Source organism: Phyllopteryx taeniolatus, chromosome 12 (genome assembly GCF_024500385.1).
Source record: "Phyllopteryx taeniolatus isolate TA_2022b chromosome 12, UOR_Ptae_1.2, whole genome shotgun sequence".
NCBI lineage: Eukaryota > Metazoa > Chordata > Actinopteri > Syngnathiformes > Syngnathidae > Phyllopteryx > Phyllopteryx taeniolatus.
The window spans coordinates 25000006-25019347 of NC_084513.1; the positions used below are offsets into that span (position 1 = coordinate 25000006).

At 42.0% G+C, this 19342-nt stretch overlaps 1 protein-coding gene across 1 annotated transcript in view; it reads right to left on the reverse strand.

The window, feature by feature from the left end:
* Positions 1-19342, reverse strand: part of man1a2 (mannosidase, alpha, class 1A, member 2) — an 86852-nt gene that overhangs the window by 24862 nt on the left and 42648 nt on the right. Inside the window, exons 6-9 of the mRNA XM_061793089.1 lie at positions 16425-16505; positions 5587-5681; positions 5342-5465; positions 2643-2736 (exon numbers count right to left, since the gene is read on the reverse strand). Coding sequence (XP_061649073.1) covers positions 2643-2736; positions 5342-5465; positions 5587-5681; positions 16425-16505 — 394 coding nt within the window. The remainder of the gene's footprint in view (positions 1-2642; positions 2737-5341; positions 5466-5586; positions 5682-16424; positions 16506-19342) is intronic.

A 19342-nucleotide genomic window follows, 5' to 3' on the forward strand; every position in this document is an offset into this window, starting at 1 on the left:
TTCTTCTTCTGTTCATGACTATGTTTCTATCGACAAGTGAGGATGCTGGAAATTACAGTAAATTACAACCCCAATTCCAATGAAGTTGGGACGTTGTGTTAAACATAAATGAAAACAATACAATGATTTTCAAATCATGTTCGACCTTTATTTAATTGAATACACTACAAAGACAAGATATGTAATGTTCAAACTGACAAACTTGATTGTTTTTAGCAAATAATCATTAACTGGCTGCAACACGTTCCAAAAAAAAAGCTGGGACAGGTGGCAAACAAGACTGAGAAAGTTGAGGAATGCTCATCAAACAACCTGTTTGGAACATCCCACAGGTGAACAGGCTAATTCGGAACAGGTTGGTGCCATGATTGGGTAGAAAAGGAGCTTCCCTGAATTGCTCAGTCATTCATTCACAAGCAAAGATGGGGCGAGGTTCACCTCTTTGTGAACAAGTGCGTGAGAAAATAGTTGAACAGTTTAAGGACAATTTTCCTCAACGTACAATTGCAAGGAATTGAGGGATTTCATCTTCTACGGTCCATAATATCATCAAAAGGTTCAGAGAATCTGGAGAAATCACTGCATGTAAGCGGCAAGGCCCAAAACCAACATTGAATGCCGGTGACCTTCGATCCCTCAGGCAGTACTGCAGCAAAAACCGACATCAATGTGGAAAGGATATCACCACATGGGCTCAGGAACATTTCAGAAAACCAATGTCAGTAAATACAGTTCGGCGCTAGATCCGTAAGTGCAACTTGAAACTCTACTATGCAAAGCAAAAGCCATTTATCAACAACACCCAGAAACGCCGCCGGCTTCTCTGGGCCCGAGCTCATCTAAGATGGACTGATGCAAAGTGGAAAAGTGTTCTGTGGTCTGACGAGTCCCCATTTCAAATTCAAAGAACCATAGGGACTGTTATGGACGCAAAGTTCAAAAGCCAGCTTCTGTGATGGTATGGGGCAGTGTTAGTGCCAATGGCAAGGGTAACTTACACATCTGTGAAAGCACTATTGATGATGAAAGGTACATACAGGTTTTGGAGAAACATATGCTGCCATCAAAGCAACGTCTTTTTCATGGACGCCCCTTAATTATTTCAGCAAGACAATGCCAAACCACATTCTGCACGTGTTACAACAGCGTGGCTTCGTAGTAAAAGAGATACTCGGATATATCGGATACTAGACTGGCCTGCCTGCAGTCCAGACCGGTCTCCCATTGAAAATGTGTGGCGCATTATGAAGCGTAAAATATGACAACGGAGACCCTGGACTGTTGAACAGTTGAAGCTGTACATCGAGCAAGAATGGGAAAGAATTTCACCTACAAAGCTTCAACAATTAGTGTCTTCAGTTCCCAAACGTTTATTGAATGTTGTTCAAAGAAAAGTTGGTAAACACGGTGGTAAACATGAGCCTGTCCCAGCTTTTTTGGACCATGTAGCAGCCATACAATTCTAAGTTAATGATTATTTGCAAAAAACAATCAAGTTTATCAGTTTGAACATTAAATATCATTTTCTTTATAGTGTATTAAATTAAATATAGATTGAACATGATTTGCAAATCACTGTATTCTGTTTTTATTTATTTTTAACACAACGTCCCAACTTCATTGGAATTGGGGTTGTATGAATTCATGGGATACAAACAAACAAACATACCAGTCTATATTTCCAATCCACTCTGCGCAGGCAGTGCCGTCACATCGACCCAGTGGCCACTCTCTTTTGCTGTTGTACAGCTGCTACTGTCAGGTTCCGACCTCCTGATCGGCTCAATCGGTTTGACGATGCCAAGTTCAGTTGGGTGTTCCTGTACGTTGAAATCCTCCTCCTCCTCATATTCCAACACGTTGCTCGCCATTGCATATAGAGTGTAGCGCGCTGTGTTTGGCAATTGCAATGTCACTTATCACTTGTCATAGAATAAATATATTCTAATTTATTGAAATGTACTTATATCATAAAACTCTCTACCTCAAAGACTGTCTGCAGCCAGGTTGACATTGCAAATCAGTTCTCAATTGTCTCACCTGGATAAAGGGTTAGGTTTTAAAGGTATCAAAAATATTATAAATTTAGGTTAACTGTAAATAAGACATTAACTTGAAAACTTGAAACACCAGCATTTTTTTAAATATCCAGCAGGTGTCAGTATTGTGCAACATCAGCCTCATTTGCTCAAGCTATCCTAAACTAATTAGTGCCATGGAAACACAAACCAGATGGCCCACAGCAACCTTTTGCGACCAGGAAGTTCCTGGGCTGGTTGGTGATAGCATTTGATGATAGTTCATTCAGCAGGGCTAAAAAAATAGATAAACAACTTAAAAGAAAACTCAGTAAATTACTATAGCTTTTATTTTGTCTTTTTTTGATGACTTTTAAAAAATATATTTCAGTGCTGTGCCAGAAGAAGGATGATGCAAGGTTGAGCCAGGAGTTGACTGTCGGTTCCCATGGTGATGAGCAAACATCAACGACGAACACTAACCCTGCCTAGTGCATGCTTTTTAACATTTTTACGATGTTAATAAAAACCCGTTGAAGTCTTGACAAGCAGAAAAAAAATGCATTCCTCAGTTTTTTTTTAAACAAAACCAGAACATGTCAATACTACATTAAGTCTACTCACGTTGGCCCCAGCGACCTGTACGAGGATTCAAGTAGTTTGGGTAGAGCCCGTTTGGTCGATCCATTTTGGCTAGTAGCTTTCGGATGTGCATTACCTGAAAAAAAAAAAAAAAAAAAAACTAGGATACTTAACATTATGAATGAGATTTCAAAGCAGACCTTTATTTAACATACATTTTTTCTTTTATTAACTTTGAATGAATTTGGAAGTTTTGTATTGCTTTTTATGTATGAGAACCTTAATAGCAATATATATATATTTTAAACAGATGCTGAATTGGAATTTTAACGCTGTTAGCAACAAAGGAATGGATTATTCGCAATGAAAATGGGGGTCTTGAAAATCTAAAATTTGTTTAATTTTCAAACATAAATGCCATGAAAAAGAGACAATCTCTTATTTAACTGAGTTCATACATCAACTCACTGAAAATTTTCAAAATTACACTTCTCATAATTTGTGTGGATTTTGTAAACAATTTTCCGCTTAAGAAAATAATCTAAATGGAAAAAAAATATGTATAATCGCACTAGAAAGCAGCTGACAAAAGAAATTAACATTGCAAATAGAAACTATGCAGCAAAGTTGGAAAACAGTTTACCGCTAACGACTCTAAAACAGTCTGGCATACATTATAATCACTAACCAATTACAAGCGACGATCCCCCCAAGCTGAGAATAGTAGACTAGCCGACGACTTGAACACCTTCTACTGCAGATTTGAAAACACTTTCACACCCCAAAGCCACCCAGCCGCACCAACGAACACAATCACACCTCTGACTTCTGCGTTGACCATCCGCGAACAGGATGTGAGACGCATCTTCAAAAAACAAAACATGAAGAAAGCGGCAGGCCCAGACCTCGTGTCCCCATCCTGCCTCAAAGTCTGCGCGGACCAGCTGCTCCAGACTTCACACAGATCTTCAATAGATCTCTGGAATTGTGCGAAGTACCATCCTGTTTCAAACACTCTACCATCATCCCAGTCCCCAAGACCACTGCAATCTCGGGTCTGAATGACTACAGGCCTGTCGCCTTGACTTCTGTGGTCATGAATTCCTTTGAACGCCTCGTGCTGGACCAACTCAAGGTCCCCTGCTGGACCCCCTGCAGTTTGTCTACCGAGCAAACAGGTCTGCGGATGATGCAGTCAACATGGGACTGCACTTCATCCTAGAACACTTCGACAGCGCAGGGACCTACGCGAGGATCCTGTTCGTGGACTTCAAGCTTCTCCAGCTCAGCGTCTCACCTGCCATGTGCCAGTGGATTTACAGCCTTCTGACGGGCAGGACACAGCAGGTGAGGCTGGGGGAGGGCCACCTCATCCACACGCAGCATCAGCACCGGCGCGTCCCAAGGTTGTGGCCTCTCTCTCTACACGAACGACTGCACCTCGACGCACCCGGCTGTCAAACTCCTGAAGTTTGCAGATGACAACACTGTCATCGGCCAGTCGAGTCTGCATATCGACACGAAGTGGAGCGGCTGGAGCTGTGGTATGGCCGACACAACCTGGAGCTGAACACGCTCAAGACTTTAGAGCTGATTTTGGACTTCAGGAGGCATCCCTAGCCACAGCTGCCCCTCACGCTGTTCAGCTGCCTTGTGTCAACCGTCGAGACCTTCAAGTTTCTGGGTATTACAGTTTCTCAGGAACTGAAGTGGGCGATCAACATCAACTCCATCCTCAAAAAGGCCCAGCAGAGGATGTACTTCCTGCGGCTTCAGAGGACGCACGGCCTGCAACAGGAGCTGTTAAGGCAGTTCTAAACAGCGGGTCATCAGTCCTGTGTTCTTCTATCACAGTCTGGTTTGGTGCTGCTACAAAAAAGGACAAACTCCGACTGCAACGGACAATCAAAACTGCTGAAAAGATTGCCGGTACCCCCCTACCCACCCTTGAGGACTTGCACGCTGCCAGAACTAAGACAGGAGCGTGAAAAATCCTCTCGGACCCTCCACATCCTGGTCACCAGCTCTTCCAGCTCCTTCCCTCAGGTAGGCGCAACCGAACAATGCAAACTAAAACCAGCAGACATTCCAACCGCTTCTTCCCTCTTGCCATCAACTTCTTAAACAGCTAACTTACAATTCCATTGCAACATTCTGCCAGTTTTTTGTCTTTAGTTTGTTGTCACATTTCTGTTGGGCCAATTATACATTACTCGTGCACTCACTGTCGTAGTCTCGCCACGCTGCACTATTTGCATCTGTTGTAGACCAACACTGGCCACTCATGCCAGAGTAGCATCTGCCCCATTTGCACACTGACTGAGGAGTATCTGCAACATGTGCACAATTGACATTGTCCCAGATTATCGCACTACTAGTCACTTAAACTGGATACACTCCTTGAAGTCTCGGCGCCCTTTGGACAATGGTCCTTGCATTGTATTGGTATATTAGTCATTCAAAGTGCTAGAGGACTCTGCATCTTTTTGCACAATTGTCAAAATAAATAAATAAATAAATACAAATTTGGCATTACCAGATTACTACCAACCTTTTATTGCTCAGCGACTGTTTTTCTCAATGTCTTTATGTTTTTTATGTTAAGTTATGTTTATGTTTATGTTAAGTTTTTTTTCAACTTGTGAGGCATTCAACAGAGGTTCCTCTCTGTGCGCTTGGTTGGTGTTAATTTTCGCTGCAGGCATGTTGTAGTAATACAGTTGTGCAAATCTAAGCGTTACCTTCTGGTAGTACACTGGGTTTCCCGTCAGGTACGTGAGGTGAACAAACTCCATGTGCAGCGTTCCGAATTCTGCTAAGATGCTGCTGCCAGCCGATGCCCAACCCCAATTACGACCAACACCACTGTGGGCAGAAATGTCGACATTCTTAACACATTGCCAGGACTTCACCTGTCAAAGTGGCACTTTGCGTCGTGGAGGGAATGTCAGCGACACTTTTCAACTAACAAGATGATATCACTCACCTCTTCAGATTGACCATGGCCCATGGGATCCCTGTGGGGGTGTTGAAGGCAGGGAGCAGCTTCTCTGCAAGCTGCACCGCCTTTAACTTGAACATCTGAAGGCAAAAAGTGGATCAAACCATCATGAAGATGAATTTTAACCATTATCAGATTCCGGTTTTCTACAGGTCTTCTACAAGGTCTCATTTCACCTTTTTTAACCATTTGAGCATTTTGTTTAACATCTGACCTTCAAGTCAGATTCATATGATTTTCAAACACCTTATAGCTGTGGTAAATTACATATACATAGGTTTTACGAATACAAACATGCTCAAATTTGAAAAGGGGGGGAAAAAAAATACAAATAAAATTGTTCCATGGTCGAACAGGCCATTACATCTGCGATTTTGCAACCTGCAATTCACAGTAAAACTAGTGGTTGCAGGAGTGCTGTCTACAGCTAAACGTTCCTAAAACTGTAGGCATGTATTTCACTAAAACAAATAGAGTATCACCTGACCCCGACATACTTGTTAATGGAGAAAAAAATGCAAATTGTCAGCCAATACAAATATCTTGGGTTAATAATAGATTCACAGCTTTCCTTTAAAGCCCATATTGACAAATTGTGTAAAAATATCAAATTAAACCTCGCAAATGTTCGTGCAATTCGAAATGAAATGTCAACTGAAGCCGCAAAAATGTACTTGCATTCAATGATTCTTAGTCACTTTAACTATTGCATAACCAGTTGGTCCCAGGTTGGTCAGAATGCAAAAAAAACATTGCAAGTTTTGTACAAACAAGTAATTAAAGTGACGGATAAAAAAACCAAGGCACTATCATCATTGTGCAATTTAAAAAAAATACTGTCTTTTAAACTGGAACAGTCTTCAAATATTTGCAGATTTAAATTTGATTAACGTACTGCATGATTTGGCTCCAGCTCCTCTGGCGGAGTTCATCAGCCAAAGAAACAGCTCTGAGCGTGTCACTCGAGGCTCTGTCAGAGGTGACTGTCTCATTCAGAATCAGAATCAGAATCATCTTTATTCCTCTGCGCAGGAGCACTTTCACTAAGTCAGCCTGGTCAGTGAGGAGCGCTGGTGAGTGGAAGGAGGTTAAACTGCTTGCAACATACAAGGCCTTCACAAAAAAAAACTGAAAATGTGGCTAGCTAACACCTATAGCTGCCAACACTAAAAGACAAGTATGTTATGATGTTTTTGTTATGATCAAATGATTTGTGGTTTTATTCTCGTAATAGTATAGTAAGTCTTTGATTATGTATCCTGTATTATATTGTCTTGTAGATGTATTTTACAGCTTTTTTACATCATGGCCAGGGGACTACAGATGAAAACTAGCCTTCTGGCTAATTCTGGCTTTTTTTTTTTTAACCATGTGTACTTCATGTGTTTTATGAAATTGCATTGTCCCCTTTCAAATAAACTGATTAATAATAATAATAGAATGCCAAACAAGAGCAAGTAAGGTGAAAAAAGTAAATTTGTATCACAGTTACAAGAGGATTGAACTAAACCTCCTGAAATGCAATCCCTGTGAGGTGGTAGGATTCAGAATTTGACCAAACCTGGGGGGAAAAAAAAGCACCCTAATGCAAGATTACGCAAGGCCTCAGTTCCGCGAGATTCAAAGGATTAACTTGTGACACATTTTGCTTCTCCATTGGCTATTTGTGACACTTACTCGTAAAGATGATTGTTAAGAGAAGAATATACACACCAAGTTACATGAAGTGAGCGGACTCGCATTCAAAGCCATCAGATTCCAGCGCCATATTATACAAGACTTTTTTCATGTTTTACAATCAACAGTGGTTATCTTTCTCAAATGCTACTTCAAACATCGCCTATTCAGTTAGTAAAAATGATTTCTGTTTCACGGCTGTGCTTCCACATCTGCTTTCGTTCATCCCAATGTTTTTTAATGTGCTTGTTCTTCCACATTAAACTCATCCATGCATGGGTTACTTTGTGCACTAAGAACAACAAAGGAACCTAGCCAACTTTTCCCACACAGTGTTACAAATTTTTAGACATATGCTGGTTGCTTCTTACAATGAATAGCATTTTTTGATCAACAATTATATTTGCTTTTACTGTGTAATAATTGTGATTTTCCAAATGATGGACAACAGTTAAAAAAAAAACTGGTAGTAAAGAACACTACCTAAATTTTTTGTATTACGTAGAGATTATTTTACTAAAAAGTATGTCTACCCAAACAACCTTTACTGATCAAGTTACATGTTAACATATGAACCTTTCTCAATATCATGCAAACCACACTATCATCCCTGGAGTAGCCTATCTTATTTTGAGGATGCAAAAATTGCCCCAGAGTTGCTGTTTGATTTTCATCTAAAGGATTCTCCACTTGTTCTTAATAGGGTTGAGGTCAGGGTGGCCCCACCATGAGATTTTACTATAAACAACTCTCCTTGTGGGCATTGGTTAAGCAGAGCTGCCAACCGATAGAAATTCACCTCCAGAACATCCATCTATCTGTTTTCCCGACCGCTTATCCTCACTAGGTTTGCTGCTGCCTATGACCAAAAAACTGTAGAGAAAACGGTTCAGCGGCTGAAACCATCAACGGGCTGTTTTGACTCAATACCACCTGACTTTTTCAAAGCTATTGCAAAGTCTGTGCTAGCTGATTTGCAGCAAATAATTAATTGCTCACTTCAGTCAGGAGAGTTTCCTAAAGCTCTTAAAAGTAGCTGCCATTAAGCCTCTGCTAAAAAATAGAACGCTGGACGCTTCCATGTTAGCAAGCTATAGACCCATCTCAAATCTCCCTTTCATAGACAAGATTGTTGAGAAAGTTATTGTTAAACAACTCAGCAATTTCTTGAACTTCAATGGAATTTTTGACAAATTTCAATCAGGTTTCCGAACTCATCACAGTACAGAATCTGCTCTTATCAAAGTGCTAAATGATATAAGGTTGAATACTTACTCGGGAAAGGTGTCAATTCTGGTCTTGTTGGACCTCAGCGCGGCTTTTGATACGGTAGATCATAATATACTGCTGAACAGGTTGAAAACCGAGCTGTCATTATATGTTACTTTTGTACTCCATATGCACAAATGTTACGTTGTAAATGTTTTATTTCAATTTCCAAGAGGAAATATTATTTAAGTTTACAAGCACTTTACCTTGTCAGTGTTTATACACAACTGTCATTTTACACGGCGTCAAAAACATTTCAAAATGTACTCTTATTTGTGTTTTTATACTTCTTATTGAATCGCTAGAGCATTTCAATCAATATCAAATCGAATTGCTACCTAAAGAATAAAAATCGAATCAAAGTGTGTGGTTCTTAATGCCCAGCCCTAATAATAATAATAATAATTATTCATTTTATTTATAGGTGCCTTTCACTGAGGGTCACGGAATCCACATAGTGCAAAGAAATCAAGCAATACAAAAATATAACACAGCATAAAACCTAAATTAAGATGGCAGTCCGGAATAGACTTGTTTATGGGAAATTATTCTTATTAACAATCATTAAATCAACACAATCAACACATTCGGTAATACAAGTATTAACAAAGGAGGTGAAGGGAAGTTACAGTGAATATCAAAAGTCTACACATCCATGTTCAAATGGCAGGTTTATGTGATGTACAAAAAAGAAATAAAATTACAACTTTTTTCCCACGATTAGTTAACCAAGTGTGTACCTGTTCCTGTAACACAACTGAAAAAAATACAATACTTTAAGGGAGGGAATTGAGATAACGTGGTTGCATAAGTGCACATGCCTTCTTATAAATAGGAATATGGCTGTGTTCAGAATTAAGCAATTACATTCAAATTCATTAAACTGAAGTCGCCACACAACTGCCGCCATTTAAAGTGCCTTTGATTAACCCCAAATAATATTTCAAGTGTTCCAGAAAGCTTTTCCTGACATTTTTTGTGTCTTACAACACAAGTCATGCTCCGCACAGCTCTTTCGCAGTATCACAGGGGTCTTATTGTTCAAAGGTATTTGTCAGAAGGGTATGGAAAAAAAACTATCAGAAGGGTATGGAAAAAAAACAAAAAAACAAACACAAATTAGTAAGTATCAATGTCATATCAAAAGACGGGTGGAATTGATGACAGTGTTTTTTTTTCGTTACAAGCTTTGAAAACTAAAAAAAACAGCATAAAACGAAATAGAACTTACAACGGTATGCCCATGGTTACAAGGTTAAGAGAAAAGCCAGCACAAATCCTCTTAATTCCTACTATGCTAGCTTTCTGTTTGCAGATATTGATCGTACTGACCGATTGGGAGCTGCGCACACCTCTCACCGCACTCTCAATTGTGACTGCACAAACAAGTTGCCTCGTACAGTAGCTGTAGATGAGTCCAATCGTAATCAGCCGGCAAGTCTTACTACAGCTAAACAGTGGAATTTTGCTTATCTGGAGCGTAAGCTGTGGAGACGTGCTTGAAAAAAACTGAGTGCAATTCTGGAATCAGCATGCAAATTTTTGTTTTACCGAGCACAAAAATCTAACTATTTCAATCTAATTTTTTTGTTCAAATTGTTCCCCAGTGTTATGGCTTCAATACCTGTCATTTGAAAGTATTTCTTCGGGTTTGGCTCTGTTGTAGGTGTTCATCACTTAACCATTAGGTGACAGCAATGCACTTCAACATGCCCAGTCTGACGGAAATCAAGCAGAAGACACGAAGAAGAAACGTGACGTCATGTGGGACGAATACAATATGGTGATCTGTAAATAAAGCGAATCAAAAAAGAAATAAAAGAGCTATTATTGAGAATGCCACACTGTGCAAACTCAACTGTCCGGTGCAGTGAACTCAGGGCCGACCCACTGTCAAACTATTTGCGTGATCGGCTATCGCTCACGCAACGGCGGTAGCTAGTGACTGCTAATGCAAACCCAGTGAAGACTTTCTATCTCGTCCGTGAAAGGCCAACTACTATCTTATCTTCCCGCCCCGTTCATGGACTGAACACGAAAATACAAGCGCTTCTACTGCCACCACGATTGCTCCGCGGCGTTGTTTTGTTTACGTTACAGGAGCGGAACAGAGTCACGGTTCTCTGTAACGTGATACGTGCATCACACTCGATAAGGTGCTTCATCTTCAGGTGATTTTATACGGATTTTTTGTTTTGCAGACTTTGGTTGTTTCCAAATGTTAGACGTGCCCATTTTTGGAACTATTTATGGCTCGCGAGTTGCTAGCATCTTCTCCTCCATGTTGGCGGAAGTCTCGTAGAGTAGAGAAAAGTATAGAAAATAAAATTGATGATCCTATTTTTCTATATCGAGAGCTAATAAAACATCGATCTAATTGAGCTTCTCGGTATGTCGACCAGCACTACTTTAATGGACACATTTTTCTAAAAGAGGTTAAGGAGCTTTTGTGTAATCCCACAAACAAAGGCCAATCAAAACATAACCGTCATGGCGGAGGGGATGACTGCAGTACACAGCGCACACGCACGCCTGCAATAATGGATTGCACTAAGGGGATTAAGGGGTCGACCATGAAATGTGTTGAATGGCTGTTTGGTAAAGGAGGCCCCTGAGTGCCAGCAGGAGAAACGAGATTAATTTGCCTCCTGTATTGGTGTGGTTAATGTATGTCAGAATCAGAATCATCTTTATTTGCCAAGTATATCCAAAAAACACAAAAGGAATTTGTCTCCGGTAGTTGGAGCCGCTCTAGTACGACAACAGACGGTCAATTGACGGAGAACACTTTGGAGACATAAAGACATTGACAAAAAACAGTCACCGAGCAATAAAGCGTTAATAGTTATCTGGTAATGCCAGTACAATTGTTTTTTTTTTTTGTCATCTTCATTCCGCTTCTACTGCAGCTCATCCATTGTTTGCTATTTAACGACCTTGTAACCTAAGTGGGCGGAGGGTTGGAACAACACTCTTGCGGTGTTGAAAGAGAAAATGTTGTTTATGTTGGGTTTCAAGTGTCTGATCCCGTCAATGTAGAACAAATGATGAAGCCTTGACTATTTGTGCCTTTGTTCCTCCAGCAAAGCGTCCCCCCCCCCATGAGGAATAATAATAGAGCAGAGCTGAATTTCTTCTAGTTTGATAGCAGGTTGATCCAAATGTAGGGCATCCACAAGAGCGTAATGTGCCGGCAGCTCAATGTGTTCATTCACTAATTCATAGTGAGACCATGTTTCTGAGATCCCTTATCCCATTTTGACTCTTTCTACTGATAGGTCAATAAAGCAACAAAACAAAAACAAAAAATGGATATATATACGGCGGACGACTGGTTAGAGCGTCAGCCTCACAGTTCTGAGGACCGGGGTTCAATCCCCGGCCCCGCCTGTGTGGAGTTTGCATGTTCTCCCTGTGCCTGCGTGGGTTTTCTCCGGGCACTCCGGTTTCCTCCCACATCCCAAAAACATGCATGCTAGGTTAATTGACAACTCTAAATTGCCCGTAGGTGTGAATGTGAGTGCAGATGGTTGTTTGTTTGTATGTGCCCTGCGATTGGCTGGCAACCAGTTGAGGGTGTACCCCGCCTCCTGCCCGATGATAGCTGGGATAGGCTCCAGCGTGCCCGCGACCCTAGTGACGAAAAGCGGCTCAGAAAATGGATGGATGGATGAAAACAAATTTATGTCAGTGGCCTATCCATGAATGCCCCCTAGAGGTCATTCATGTTTTACCGTTTGTCTAAAAAATACTTTTGAAGATACTCAGTATAGAGTATATACAGTAAATGAACAAGTCATTTAAACAGACACATTGCTCCATTTTGTGATCGGATCGGTGATCGTTTTAAACTCGCTAATCGTGATCGGCCCCAAAAATCCTGATCGTGTAAATCCTAATCACAACAATTTATTTTGTCCAGAAAATAATCTGCACAAACAATATTTAAGAGCCAAAAGGGGGTCTCACACAGAGGGTGCCATTCAAGCTAGGACCCCCACTGCACGCGCACAGTACTTGCTTTTTTTAAACAACCACACTGCTTGCTGTGGACTGACTGACCTTTTAAACTAAGTCGTGATGACTAACTTAGCTCAACTGGCAATTGTTGTTAGCTTTGAGACATACCTGGCTGTGAGTCCTCTTATGCCTTGGATGTACACAGGGGTTTGTTTTGGAGGTCGGACAGTACCAACACTGGAACGTATAAGCGGACTGTGAGGCCTTGAGAAGAAGCATACATTTGCTGAGGTATAGCCTATGGGAATTGCCAAGATGTGCACACCTCCATTGCACTGCGGCACACATTTCGCCGGCCCGCTGTCTTGAACATCTGATGTTGCAATAGTGACGGTACGGAGAAATGTAGTTAAAATAGCAGTGTTGCTTCTGCCCACCATTGCTCTTTTTCATTATAAACAAAAGGAGCACAGCGCGAGCGCTCTCGCACTCGTTTTACGAGATGGAAACTGTAAATTCCTATCCTCACCATAGCCGGTCCACAACTCTACAACCAATGTATCTCAGGATTCCTGGCGGATTCTCGATCGATTAGGGAGTCTGCTACCGAAACAGTCATATCTCTTGCCTTCATTAATGGATATCCGGTCGCATCGGTTCATCGTTCCAAATCCTAGTAGCGAAGTGCAGTGTGTAATGTCTCTCTCCTGTTTGGCCTCCCCCACAAGCCACTACAAAAACTACAGCTTCTCCACCCAAATTATTACAAGAATCTCTATTCTAGCCTATTCACGTCAACATTTCCCATATCATTTGCCATTTCAATTGATGTTTTATGGTTAGTTATTTTTATAGTATTGCTTGATATCTCTGACTTGAAAGGCGCCTTTAAATAAAGTAATTATCCAACCGCTTATCCTCACTAGCGTTGCAGGTGTGCTGGCGAGAGGTGGGGTACACCCCGAACTGGTCACCAGCCAATTACAGGGCACATACAAACAAATAACCACTCACACTCACACCTACAGGAAATTTAGAGTTTTCAATGAACCTACCATGCGCATTTTTGGGATGTGGGAGAAAACACACGCAGGCACGGGGAGAACACCACAACAGGAAGGTCGGATTTGAACCCGGGACCTCAGAACTGTGAGGCAGACGTGCTAACCATTCGCCACATTATTATTATTATTATTGTTCTATCTTTCTCACACTCTCTGGGAATTTATGTTATATGTATGTCAGCCCCTCCCTCTCATGGTCAGTCTACCAACCACCGTCTCCCACTCTGACTCATCCTCATTCCCGAGGCGTACCGACATCCGAGGTGTATTCGGATGTGGATCACATGGCTGCCCTCAACCTTTCAGCTTTGTCTGCTGCTCCATTTTCTTGCTTCCTACTTGACGATTCTCAATTTGTGTGTCAACCGATGCAGGAGTTAAGGGGTTAAGCGTTCGCTCCTCTATCTTCTGCTTATCAGTATCAGCCTTCACATTGTGATTCCATCGGTTTCCAACCTCTCTCCTTTTGCGCTCTACGTCCCTCCTTTCCTGCTGCCCACTGCTTCGATTTTAATTCATGTGTGCTCTGATGGCTGGCACAGTGTGCAGAGGAAGAAGGCAGAATGGCGAAGAGGGGTGACGTTAGCTTTATTTTTGGGGAATGCCGTTCTCCCCAAGTGACTTAGCAATAATCACTTTTCACCATCAGCTTCAAAAGGACTGCAAGGTAAAATGGGGGGGGGGGGGGGGGATCTTCTACAATAGAGCGACACTTTTTGGGGTATATTAGAAGAATTTTAAAAACAATATACGGTTAAATCACCAAGTGCTTTGTCTCCATAGACAAAACTGTCAAACTGCTAACTTCAGTTGCGGGTCTGACTGACTTCACTTGAATCTTAAATCAAAAGCATTCCTTACGCAAGGGTATCTGCAGGTTTAAATGAAGCCACATTTAACACATTTTGATCAAATTTAAAAGGGTTTATTCATGAAGTGCACGTCTCTTTTTTACATGCCTGGCTCGTGCGTCCCCTCAAGGTGCACAAATTCTCCTGCAATGACTTCTGCCACACCCCCGTGCACACATGGCTCATTTATTCATAACTGCTCGAGAGAAGTGACTCATTGAAGTCCAAGGAATATTTCCTAAAATATGGAGTGTTCCTGAGAAATGGAAATGCCACTGAAATCCACCTGGAAAACATTTCACACTCCTAAAGTGAAATCCACCTCCCAAGTGGATATGGAAGTTATATCACTGCTGCATTGTTGATGACGTGTGTCCTGCTTCGTTCATAGGCAATACTGTGCTCATGGCTGAACGCATTGGTGCCGGTGATACATAGTCACTGGCATATTGTACATTAGGGATTTTTGACATCATAAAATTTTTTAATTCTTGACCAAAACCGAAAATGAGGAATGAAAACCGAAAGCCAAAACACCCAAAGAAATTACTGTGCCAATTCTTAGTAAGTTTTTCTGATGTCAAATGTGTTTGTCAACTGAACCGGAGGAGACGTTTCACCCCACACAACACAAATGCCACATTGCAAATATTACAGCGTTGTCAACAACCACATACAGTTGAAACATTTATTCCAGGGATTAAAGAGGATGTGTGCGTGACAATGCAAAGCTGGAAAACAGTCTCGTTATCTTAGAGCCAATAATTAATATTTTATCCCACTGGTTTTAAACTACAAATAATCCTAGGACGGAAAAGTAACATTAGGAGGCGGTCTATCGCACTTCTGCCCCCCTCCCCCCCTCCCCCCCGTGGGGAACCACCCCCTTTCGGCTGGGGATAAACGCCGGAGCCGCCCTTTGGGCTCGCGCTCGACTCGAGCACCTTGCCGAAGACTGGCTCAGTCAGGAAGCCCCACTTCTAACCACGAGGTGGCGAGGACACATCAGACTTTTCCCAGGCTGGAGGGCACCCTGCCAGTGCCCCGAGCAACCTTGCGGGTGCTTGGTCAACTCACGGGAAAGCTCCGTTGGGAAGGGAACGGGCGGCGCACGTCTGCTCCGAGCGTCTCGCGACAAGAGAGAAGTCTTATCTAATTCCTGTAGCAACCTTCAGATTACACGACATAGAGGTTTTTCGTCACTTCGTTTTACACATCGAAAAAAGCGACGTGGTGCCCCCTTTCGAGATAAAATTATTTGATTTTAACGCTTAAACTTAAAATCACGCTAAACCGCTTATTCTTTTCTCCTAAATGAATTACATTTTCATCCAAACCAATATAAGCTACAATTATCTCAAGAACATTACCACGGGACAGTTATTGCAGTATGTTATGTAATAGGATAAAAAATATTTCCGCATACTGTTCAATTGGACAACGTAATCACTACTCCATAATTGTAATCGTTAATAAATAATGACTATTTGTTATTTTAATGCATTTACTGGATCAACCTTGTAACCTTTTGGCGGCTGAGTTGCAGCCAAATGTCCTGTTTTGGATGCTAGTTTCATATTTCCTGTATCCACTATTGCTGCTGAAACGATGCAAATTTTCCCATTGTGGGACTCAAGGATTATTTTATATTATAACTATTTATCATATGAAAGTACTTTTAAGCTTATAAGCCAATTTTCACGATTGACGTAGTGGGCTAGCGGTGACGTACTAATTCATTTCTGGTCTCCGGTTCCTGTCCCCGTGAGGCTGTTTAGCGTGTATCACAATATTTTCTCTAATTTGCCCGCTATTTCGCTCTTCAACAGTGTTTATTCTCAGCTATAATGCTGGTTAGAAAGCCCACATTGTTTAATTAGTTGCAGCTATTAACGTTTGGTTCACTGATGACGTTTCTCTGACCGAGTTTGTAATGTGCAATTGTGTGAGCGGTCTTTGAACACACCTCCACCTTATGAGAGAACCACAGGTGAGTACTAACCTCTTGTCCAGACAGGTAGTAGGCTGCCAGCAGGCCTCCGATGAAGCGGATGTTGACCTCAAATACTGACACCTCAGCATTCTGGAAAAATGGGAAATGACCAAATAGTACATCAGATAGAGTCATGCAAGTACCTAATACTACATAAATCTGTTATTAATAATTTTGTTGATCATATGGAGTTGACTAAGTTAACCATGTCATGAAGCAATTGAGGCAAAATGGGAGTGCACTACTTGGCTGCAACCAGCAGAAGCATGATTAATTTAGGGATAATTATAATAGTATGAAATAAATGTCATAATTAGAGATTAACATATTGAGGAAAAATTCAAATTTTATGATAAAAGACTCTTGTGTGTCATATTTCAGACTGACACTAGCATAAACAGCCACATACTGTAACCTCATTTCCACCAGAGCTTTATTCATTTGACACCCTCGTGTCTGTCACAATCGCACTGTGCCAGGAATTCAAAGTGCAAGGTGTTATTGAGAATCCTCACTCTGATGGAGCTCAAAACTGATGATAGCTTCAGGGTGTTAAAAAATGAAGGGGAGGGGAGGTGTGAGCAGAGGGTAACCCCAATTTACATTGGTTTGCAAAGCACAATGAAAGTGGAGCTTAATCTCATCTAATTTGTCTGTTTATGACACCCGGGTGCATAAAACTGCTGCATTTGCATCCTTTCCCCCCAAAAAATAGCACCACAGCGGAAGCAATGAGAGCAAGATGGTTGCGGGACTTGATGCGTTTTATGACCCATAAACTAATTGGAAATGTTATGGAAACACCAACGCAGCAGGACGACTCAAGTAGAAAACCAAGGCACCTCTGCAGTTGCTCACAGTTCCAATATGAGCTTCTTATCATATTTTCAGGAGGAAGAAATGGAATCAATCTTAAAAGTGGTGATGACCTCATTTTACAGCAATTGCACGCCAGAGGTAAAGGTAAGTGGAGAAAGGTCGGAAAAGGAGATGAGGAGCAGCGACTGGGCTCTTCTTAGGTTGTCGAAACATTAACGCGGCTAGAAAAATACTGTATGCCCTGTTTGGTGCATTTCGCATTACCCAGCGAAGAAATCAGAGTCCAGTGCAGGTGTTGGTAAACTCTGCTTTCTTAAATCCAAGGTCACCGCAACAGTCTACTAGAACGATTTAGAGGACTTCATGATTCCTTCTGCTGAGGATCTGTATGGAGATGCAGATTTCATCTTCTAGCAGGACCTGGCCCCTGCCCATACCGCCAGAAGCACCAAAACCTGGTTTGATGCCCATGCCATCACAGTGCTTGACTTGCCCTGAATCTATAATTTATGAAAGTTTAACTTGAATGGAATTATGGAAATAAATAAACTTTTCCATGAAATTCAATTTTATGAAAGAGTCTGTATAATCTAAACTAAAACACAGACCATGACACATCTTAACCATTAAAGTGACTAAACAATGCAAAAAAGTAAGATTTTGAGAAGGGGGCCAACACTTTTTCACGGCACTGTATATTGCCAAAAGTAGTCGCTCACTCATCCAAATAATCAGAATCAGGTGTGCCAATCACTTCCATGGCCAAAGGTGTATAAAATCCATCACTTAGGCATGCAGACCGTTTCCACAAACATTTGTGAAAGAATCGGTCGGTCTCAGGAGCTCAGTGAATACCAGCGTGGAACTGATACGATGCCTCCTGTGCAACAAATCCAGTCATGACATTTCCTCATTCCTAAATATTCCACAGTCGACTCTCATCTATATTATAAGAATGTGGAAGTGTTTGGGAACGACAGCAACTCGGCCGCAAAGCGGTAGGCCACGTAAACTGACCAGGGCTCGAGACGGCAACCAAATTGGTCGCACGTGACCTTTTCCAAGCTTGTGCTAGAACCCCTTTACAAACCACATCTGTCATTTGGAAGTGATTATATAGCAGATATACAGCAGTTAAATCGATAAATATGATGCAGAATGCGCCTTCCGCTCTTCGGCTCTTCCGGCCCTTCGACGTCACACGAGCCAAACAGCCAGTTCATTCGGCGTTGTGTGCTATTGTTCCGTCCTTGTATATTTGTTGTCGTATGATTTCGCGATGTCATGATGGTTTATTGTGTGGCATTTGATTGTACAAATGGCTTTTTGGCTTTCCAAGTGAAAAAGGAATGCGTGACCAGTGGATAGGGTAAGTCAATCGACGGGAAGAAACATGGTCAGATATGGGGCACACAAAATATAGGAATACTGCATACGATGTAAAATGCAGTCCCATGGGGGGCACAAGCCAGTGCAAACTGTAGGCCAGTCCCAAGCCCAGATAAATGCAGAGGGTTGCGTCAGGAAGGGGATCCGGCTTAAAACTTTGCCCAACAAATATGAGCGTTCATCCAAAGAATTCCGTACCGGATCGGTCGTGGCCCAGGTTAACAATGTCTGCCACCGGCGGCGTTAACCTTCAGGGCGCCGGTGGAGATAGAGCTACTGTGGGTCTCCCGTTCCATTCTTCCCTCACTCGTGAACAAGACCCCAAGATACTTGAACTCCTCCACTTGGGGCAGGATCTCATCCCCGACCTGGAGAGGGCATGCCACCCTTTTCCGACTGAGGACCACGGTCTCAGATTTGGAGGTGCTGATTCTCATCCCAGCCGCTTCACACTCGGCTGCGAACTGCTCCAGTGAGAGTTGGAGGCCACGGCTTGATGAAGTCAACAGAACCACATCATCTGCAAAAAGCAGAGATGCAACACTGAGGCCACTAAACCGGACCCCCTCTACGCCTCGGCTGCGCCTAGAAATTCTGTCCATAAAAATTATGAATAGAATCGGTGACAAAGGGCAGCCTTGGCGGAGTCCAACCCTCACCGGGAACGAGTCCGACTTACTGCCAGATATGCGGCACAACTGTCTGAAAATATGTTTTTA